At 56.1% G+C, this 9,146-nt stretch overlaps 1 protein-coding gene across 2 annotated transcripts in view; it reads right to left on the bottom strand.

The window, feature by feature from the left end:
* Window positions 1-296: 296 nt before the first annotated feature.
* CRISPLD2 (cysteine rich secretory protein LCCL domain containing 2) overlaps window positions 297-9,146 on the bottom strand; it is a 77,847-nt gene continuing 68,997 nt past the window's right edge. For both annotated transcript variants that reach the window (XM_073554869.1, XM_073554870.1), the window contains exons 14-15: window positions 3,061-3,194; window positions 297-2,328 (exon numbers count right to left, since the gene is read on the bottom strand). In XM_073554869.1, the coding sequence (XP_073410970.1) occupies window positions 2,274-2,328; window positions 3,061-3,194 (189 nt within the window). In that variant the 3' untranslated portion in view covers window positions 297-2,273. The remainder of the gene's footprint in view (window positions 2,329-3,060; window positions 3,195-9,146) is intronic.

Below are 9,146 nucleotides of genomic sequence, written 5' to 3'. Positions count from 1 at the left end.
CAGTATTATAGTAGCTATATTCTTGTATATAGGGGGCAGTATTATAGTAGTTATCTTCTCGTACATAGGGGCAGTATTATAGTAGTAATATTCTCGTACATAGGGGGGCAGTATTATAGTAGTTATATTCTTGTACATAGGGGGCAGTATTATAGTAGTTATATTCTTGTACATAGGGGGGCAGTATTATAGTAGTTATATTCTTGTACATAGGGGACAGTATTATAGTAGTTAATAATAGATCCTTTTGGAATATTTGGGGTGTCGGATTGTATGCCAACAGGAATATATCAGAATTCATTTTCATCAACACATTTATTACAAAGTTGTATATAAAACTTCCTGTTCTCCCACGTATGGTATACATTTAGCACCAGGTACAAAACTTATTAGAAAGGCACCCCTATGAATATTCAACATTTATTACTGGTCATAATGATCCCCGATTTAAATATTTAATATCTCTTACTTAAAAATTTCCAAGCTTTTGTCTCCATAAACAGCATAGTCACTGTTAACATACAGCATTATACTCCAGAGCTGCACTCACTATTCTGCTGGTGCAGTCACTGTGTACATACATTACATTACTGATCCTGAGTTACATCCTGTATTATACTCCAGAGCTGCACTCACTATTCTGCTGGTGCAGTCACTGTGTACATACATTACATTACTGATCCTGGGTTACCTCCTGTATTATACCCCAGAGCTGCACTCACTATTCTGCTGGTGCAGTCACTGTGTACATACATTACATTACTGATCCTGAGTTACATCCTGTGTTATACTCCAGAGCTGCACTCACTATTCTGCTGGTGCAGTCACTGTGTACATACATTACATTACTGATCCTGAGTTACCTCCTGTATTATACTCCAGAGCTGCACTCACTATTCTGCTGGTGCAGTCACTGTGTACATACATTACATTACTGATCCGGAGTTACATCCTGTGTTATACTCCAGAGCTGCACTCACTAGTCTGCTGGTGCAGTCACTGTGCACATACATTACTGATCCTGAGTTACATCCTGTATTATACTCCAGAGCTGCACTCTCTGTTCTGCTGTTGCAGTCACTGTGTACATACATTACTTATCCTGTACAAATTCTGAGTTACTTTGTATGTTATACTCCAGAGCTGCAATCACTATTCTGCTGCTAGGGTGACTACCCTGTTTATGGAGATGTATGGATTATTATTCCATAATGTTTGGAGGAGACACTATGCAGTTTCCGGATACAGAGTAGAGATACAAGATACAGGAACATACGTTGTGTGATTTTGGTGCAGATAGAGTTCAGCTCTGGAGACAAAGGCTTTAGCTCAGGGATAATTAAGGGCAATCCTTTAAATCGAGTGTGTAACACATGGGTGGTCCTGATGTAAAGGGCCGGTGTCGCTGTCAGTGAACGCAACATTCTTGTCCCTATAACATTGCGTCAGAGCGCAGCAGACGGCCTCGTTACACGGGGAGCACTCTGTGACTGGACACACGTGCCGTTTCAGACTCGGGTGTCCTCTGCGTGTGAGGCAGGCTCGCTGCCTAAATATTTATTATCCATTGGGTGGGCGGGCGAGGGTCTGTTATTACTGCCCCCCAGAGGAAGCGGCTTGTGCGGAGCCGCGCCATTCCTATGTACCATCACTTTCTATGTAATGGCTGCAGCGAGGAGCTGCCGCTGGACCACTGCAAGTAATTAAAGGGAAAGAAGCAGGAACTGAGGCGGGGAGTCCTAAACCAGCGTGGCCCCTCATCCCAGAGCTGACGATGTCCACAGCACATACACAAATATATATATATACACAAAGAGGGCGAGTATCCCCCATATAAAATAACAGGCTCCAGCACTGCTGTATAAAAACCAAGATCATGAGACAATACAAAAGGTTACTATATACAAGACCGTGGGGGAGGGGTGTGGTGGTGTGAGCCGCCCCATCCCCACAGGCCCCACCCCCGCAGAACCCAGGTTTCAGCAGAAATTCTCCAGCAGGATTTGGGTTGGCTTATTAGTGACCCCACACGTCGCTGACTTATGGGGGCTTCTGCTGGGCACAGTTCTTTGTATAGTCCTGGACTGATCACTGTTCCCCCAGCTCAGATGAGTTCAGCACCAAAGGCAGCCACCATAGAGATCCTCAGAGTACAGTGAGGTGACGACATTCAGGAGGTGGCTGATAGGGTGACCCGATTCCAAAAAGCAGACAAGATGGGGGGACGCTCGGCCTCCTCAATCTTCGGCAATGTCCCACCAGATCAGCTTTTATTATTGCTTCACAGGAAATATTCGGAACGCTTTACCTTCTTTACGGTTCCTAATGCTAAACACAAAACAATCGGAGTCAGAATGATCGGGCGATTCAGCGCCTCAAAGGTCCAACCAGGAAAGCTGCCCTACAACCCTGGAGCAGCCGCCACCTGACTGACAACCCTGGAGCAGCCGCCGCCTGACTGACAACCCTGGGGCGGCCGCCACCTGACTGACAACCCTGGAGCAGCCGCCACCTGACTGACAACCCTGGAGCAGCCGCCACCTGACTGACAACCCTGGAGCAGCCGCCGCCTGACTGACAACCCTGGAGCAGCCGCCACCTGACTGAAAACCCTGGGGCAGCCGCCGCCTGACTGACAACCCTGGAGTAATAGTTGGGCCCTGGGCTCCTGCTCTATAGGGGCCACTGATCGCACAGTGTAGCAATGCTGCGCTATCTGCTGACATACTGACCCCTTCCCATATTACCAGCTCCAATGACACAATGTTAATCCTATCCTGAGTCATGTCTGGATTTGGGATCTGGAACTTGGCGCCAGAGATACCGCGCAGTGATCTATGATGGCGGCAGGAGGTCAGTGCCGTGTCTGATGGGGAAATTAACCCCTCAGCTGCCTGGGGGGAATAAGTATGATCCTCAGGTGAGAGGAGACCACAGGGGACAGTAACGAGGGGGCACAAGCTGACAATCCGAGGAGGCCGCAGCTAGGGGGCATATGTATACATGACCCTGGACATTCCCTCTAAGCCCCCGGGGTCACGAGCTCCACGATCTTATTACCTTTCAGAGTGGATCCCGTTTTTGTTGGAACCAATGTAATGATTCTTCCTGTCCACAGGCATTACATCCACGTATCCCCCAGATTCATCCTTAATGACCCCAGCGTGCACCGCTGTCCGACAAATGCTGGACGTCTGGAAGAGAAGACACCACTGACAACCAACACAGGAACATGTGACCATAACCCCACCCCTGGTGATGACATTACTGATATCATAGGACACTCCGCCCCCTGGTGATGACATCACTGATATATTAAACCCCGCCCCCATTGGTGACATCACTGATATCACAGGACACTCCGTCCCCTGGTGATGACATCACTGATATAATATAATTACACCCCGCCCCGAGAGATGACATCACTGATCTAATATAATTACACCCCGCCCCCTGGTGATGACATCACTGATATAATATAATTACACCCCGCCCCCTGGTGATGACATCACTGATATAATATAATTACACCCAGCCCCCAGTGATGACATCACTGATATATTTACACCCCACCCCCAGTGACATCACTGATATATTAAACCCCGCCCCCATTGATGACATCACTGATATCATAGGATACGCCACCCTCTGGTGGTGACTTCACTGACATAATATAATTACACCCCGCCCCCATTGGTGACATCACTGATATCATAGGACACTCCGTCCCCTGGTGATTACATCACTGATCTAATATAATTACACCCCTCCCCCATTGGTGACATCACTGATATAGGACACTCCGCCCCCTGGTGATGACATCACTGATCTAATATAATTACACCCCGCCCCCATTGGTGACATCACTGATATAGGACACTCCGCCCCCTGGTGATGACATCACTGATCTAATATAATTACACCCCGCACCCAGTGGTGACATCACTGATATCATAGGACACTCCGCCCCCTGGTGATGACATCACTGATCTAATATAATTACACCCCGCACCCAGTGGTGACATCACTGATATCATAGGACACTCCGCCCCCTAGTGATGACATCACTGATATAATATAATTACACCCCGACCCCAGTGATGACACAACTGATATAATTACACCCCGCCCCCAGTGATGACATCACTGATATAATTACACCCCGACCCCAGTGATGACATCACTGATATAATATAATTACACCCCGCCCCGAGAGATAACATCACTGATATAATATAATTACACCCCGCCCCCAGTGATGACATCACTGATATAATTACACCCCGCCCCCTGGTGATGACATCACTGATATAATATAATTACACCCCGCCACCAGTGATGACATCACTGATATAATATATTTACACCCCACCCCCAGTGACATCACTGATATATTTACACCCCACCCCCAGTGACATCACTGATATAATATAATTACACCCCGCCCCCTGGTGATGACATCACTGATATAATATAATTACACCCAGCCCCCAGTGATGACATCACTGATATATTTACACCCCACCCCCAGTGACATCACTGATATATTTACACCCCACCCCCAGAGATGACATCACTGACATAATAACAGGAGACCACACTCCTTATACTACAGCAGCAGCGCCTGATTTATCACTGCTGACAACCTGCCTGTATACATGGAGAGGGGTTGTCAGCCCTGCCCATTACACACTAGTGCTGGTGTATATTAGCGGGTGACGCCATGGTTTTTCAGTATCTTGGAGTTCTCCCGGAGCACGGTGCTGTCACTTGGCACAGACTCGGTGCCCGTACATGGGTACATCTGTCCTGGAAGCCATTCTCCGGCCTCTATATCTGTCTCCAGAGCTGGGAAGAAAACCTCAGTGATTCTTGTAGGTCAATGGGTTGTGGGACCCTTACGCTGGTCCTGATATACCGCAGTGTCCACACACCCAGGACGGGGTCGGTGCCGGCCGCTCTGGTCCTGATATACGGCAGTGTCCACACACCCAGGACGGGGGTCGGTGCCGGCCGCACTGGTCCTGATATACCGCAGTGTCCACACACCCAGGACGGGGGTCGGTGTCGGCCGCTCTGGTCCTGATATACCGCAGTGTCCACACACCCAGGACGGGGTCGGTGCCCGGCCACTCTGGTCCTGATATACCGCAGTGTCCACACACCCAGGACGGGGGTCGGTGCCGGCCGCTCTGGTCCTGATATACCGCAGTGTCCACACACCCAGGACGGGGTCGGTGTCGGCCGCTCTGGTCCTGATATACGGCAGTGTCCACACACCCAGGACGGGGGTCGGTGCCCGGCCACTCTGGTCCTGATATACCGCAGTGTCCACACACCCAGGACGGGGGTCGGTGCCGGCCGCTCTGGTCCTGATATACCGCAGTGTCCACACACCCAGGACGGGGTCGGTGTCGGCCGCTCTGGTCCTGATATACGGCAGTGTCCACACACCCAGGACGGGGGTCGGTGCCGGCCGCACTGGTCCTGATATACCGCAGTGTCCACACACCCAGGACGGGGTCGGTGCCCGGCCACTCTGGTCCTGATATACCGCAGTGTCCACACACCCAGGACGGGGGTCGGTGTCGGCCGCTCTGGTCCTGATATACCGCAGTGTCCACACACCCAGGACGGGGTCGGTGCCCGGCCACTCTGGTCCTGATATACCGCAGTGTCCACACACCCAGGACGGGGTCGGTGTCGGCCGCTCTGGTCCTGATATACGGCAGTGTCCACACACCCAGGACGGGGGTCGGTGTCGGCCGCTCTGGTCCTGATATACCGCAGTGTCCACACACCCAGGACGGGGTCGGTGCCCGGCCACTCTGGTCCTGATATACCGCAGTGTCCACACACCCAGGACGGGGGTCGGTGCCGGCCGCTCTGGTCCTGATATACCGCAGTGTCCACACACCCAGGACGGGGTCGATGCCGGCCGCTCTGGTCCTGATATACGGCAGTGTCCACACACCCAGGACGGGGGTCGGTGCCAGCCGCACTGGTCCTGATATACCGCAGTGTCCACACACCCAGGACGGGGGTCGGTGTCGGCCGCTCTGGTCCTGATATACCGCAGTGTCCACACACCCAGGACAGGGTCGGTGCCCGGCCACTCTGGTCCTGATATACCGCAGTGTCCACACACCCAGGACGGGGGTCGGTGCCGGCCGCTCTGGTCCTGATATACCGCAGTGTCCACACACCCAGGACGGGGGTCGGTGCCGGCCGCTCTGGTCCTGATATACCGCAGTGTCCACACACCCAGGACGGGGGTCGGTGCCGGCCGCTCTGGTCCTGATATACAGCAGTGTCCACACACCCAGGACGGGGGTCGGTGCCGGCCGCTCTGGTCCTGATATACGGCAGTGTCCACACACCCAGGACGGGGGTCGGTGCCGGCCGCACTGGTCCTGATATACCGCAGTGTCCACACACCCAGGACGGGGGTCGGTGTCGGCCGCTCTGGTCCTGATATACCGCAGTGTCCACACACCCAGGACGGGGTCGGTGCCCGGCCACTCTGGTCCTGATATACCGCAGTGTCCACACACCCAGGACGGGGGTCGGTGCCGGCCGCTCTGGTCCTGATATACCGCAGTGTCCACACACCCAGGACGGGGGTCGGTGCCGGCCGCTCTGGTCCTGATATACCGCAGTGTCCACACACCCAGGACGGGGGTCGGTGCCCGGCCGCTCTGGTCCTGATATACCGCAGTGTCCACACACCCAGGACGGGGGTCGGTGCCGGCCGCTCTGGTCCTGATATACCGCAGTGTCCACACACCCAGGACGGGGGTCGGTGCCGGCCGCTCTGGTCCTGATATACCGCAGTGTCCACACACCCAGGACGGGGGTCGGTGCCGGCCGCTCTGGTCCTGATATACCGCAGTGTCCACACACCCAGGACGGGGTCGGTGCCGGCCGCTCTGGTCCTGATATACCGCAGTGTCCACACACCCAGGACGGGGTCGGTGTCGGCCGCTCTGGTCCTGATATACGGCAGTGTCCACACACCCAGGACGGGGTCGGTGCCGGCCGCTCTGGTCCTGATATACCGCAGTGTCCACACACCCAGGACGGGGGTCGGTGCCGGCCGCTCTGGTCCTGATATACCGCAGTGTCCACACACCCAGGACGGGGTCGGTGTCGGCCGCTCTGGTCCTGATATACCGCAGTGTCCACACACCCAGGACGGGGTCGGTGCCGGCCGCTCTGGTCCTGATATACCGCAGTGTCCACACACCCAGGACGGGGGTCGGTGCCGGCCGCTCTGGTCCTGATATACCGCAGTGTCCACACACCCAGGACGGGGTCGGTGTCGGCCGCTCTGGTCCTGATATACCGCAGTGTCCACACACCCAGGACGGGGTCGGTGCCGGCCGCTCTGGTCCTGACATACCGCAGTGTCCACACACCCAGGACGGGGGTCGGTGCTCGGCCGCTCTGGTCCTGATATACGGCAGTGTCCATACACCCAGGACGGGGTTGGTGCTCGGCCGCTCTGGTCCTGATATACCGCAGTGTCCACACACCCAGGACGGGGTCGGTGCCGGCCGCTCTGGTCCCGATATACCGCAGTGTCCACACACCCAGGACGGGGTCGGTGCCGGCCGCTCTGGTCCTGATATACGGCAGTGTCCACACACCCAGGACGGGGGTCGGTGCCCGCCCACTCTGGTCCTGATATACCGCAGTGTCCACACACCCAGGACGGGGGTCGGTGCCGGCCGCTCTGGTCCTGATAAACCGCAGTGTCCACACACCCAGGACGGGGGTCGGTGCCGGCCGCTCTGGTCCTGATATACCACAGTGTCCACACACCCAGGACGGGGGTCGGTGCCGGCCGCTCTGGTCCTGATATACCGCAGTGTCCACACACCCAGGACGGGGTCGGCGGCCGGCCGCTCTGGTCCTGATATACCGCAGTGTCCACACACCCAGGACGGGGGTCGGTGCCGGACGCTCTGGTCCTGATAAACCGCAGTGTCCACACACCCAGGACGGGGGTCGGTGCCGGCCGCTCTGGTCCTGATATACCGCAGTGTCCACACACCCAGGACGGGGTCGGTGCCGGCCGCTCTGGTCCTGATATACCGCAGTGTCCACACACCCAGGACGGGGTCGGTGCCCGGCCACTCTGGTCCTGATATACCGCAGTGTCCACACACCCAGGACGGGGGTCGGTGCCGGCCGCTCTGGTCCTGATATACCGCAGTGTCCACACACCCAGGACGGGGTCGGTGCCGGCCACTCTGGTCCTGATATACCGCAGTGTCCACACACCCAGGACGGGGGTTGGTGCTCGGCCACTCTGGTCCTGATATACCGCAGTGTCCACACACCCAGGACGGGGTCGGTGCCCCGCCACTCTGGTCCTGATATATGGCAGTGTCCACACACCCGAGACAGGGTTAGTGCCGGCCTCTCTGGTCCTGATATACCGCAGTATCCACACACCCAGGACGGGGGTCGGTGCCGGCCACTCTGGTCCTGATATACCGCAGTGTCCACACACCCAGGACGGGGGTCGGTGCCCCGCCACTCTGGTCCTGATATACCGCAGTGTCCACACACCCAGGACGGGGGCCGGTGTTCGGCCACTCTGGTCCTGATATACGGCAGTGTCCACACACCCAGGACGGGGTCGGTGCCGGCCGCTCTGGTCCTGATATACCGCAGTGTCCACACACCCAGGATGGGGGTCGGTGCCGGCCACTCTGGTCCTGATATACCGCAGTGTCCACACACCCAGGACGGGGGTCGGTGCCCCGCCACTCTGGTCCTGATAAACCGCAGTGTCCACACACCCAGGACGGGGTCGGTGCCCGGCCGCTCTGGTCCTGATATACCGCAGTGTCCACACACCCAGGACGGGGTCGGTGCCGGCCGCTCTGGTCCTGATATACCGCAGTGTCCACACACCCAGGACGGGGTCGGTGTCGGCCGCTCTGGTCCTGATATACCGCAGTGTCCACACACCCAGGACGGGGTCGGTGTCGGCCGCTCTGGTCCTGATATACCGCAGTGTCCACACACCCAGGACGGGGTCGGTGTCGGCCGCTCTGGTCCTGATATACCGCAGTGTCCACACACCCAGGACGGGGTCGGTGTCGGCCGCTCTGGTCCTGATATACCGCAGTGTC

The sequence above is a fragment of the Dendrobates tinctorius genome, unplaced genomic scaffold, assembly GCF_039654945.1.
Source record: "Dendrobates tinctorius isolate UK_male_01 unplaced genomic scaffold, ASM3965494v1 ptg000214l, whole genome shotgun sequence".
NCBI classification, from domain to species: domain Eukaryota; kingdom Metazoa; phylum Chordata; class Amphibia; order Anura; family Dendrobatidae; genus Dendrobates; species Dendrobates tinctorius.
This window is presented reverse-complemented; position numbering and strand designations above follow the sequence as displayed.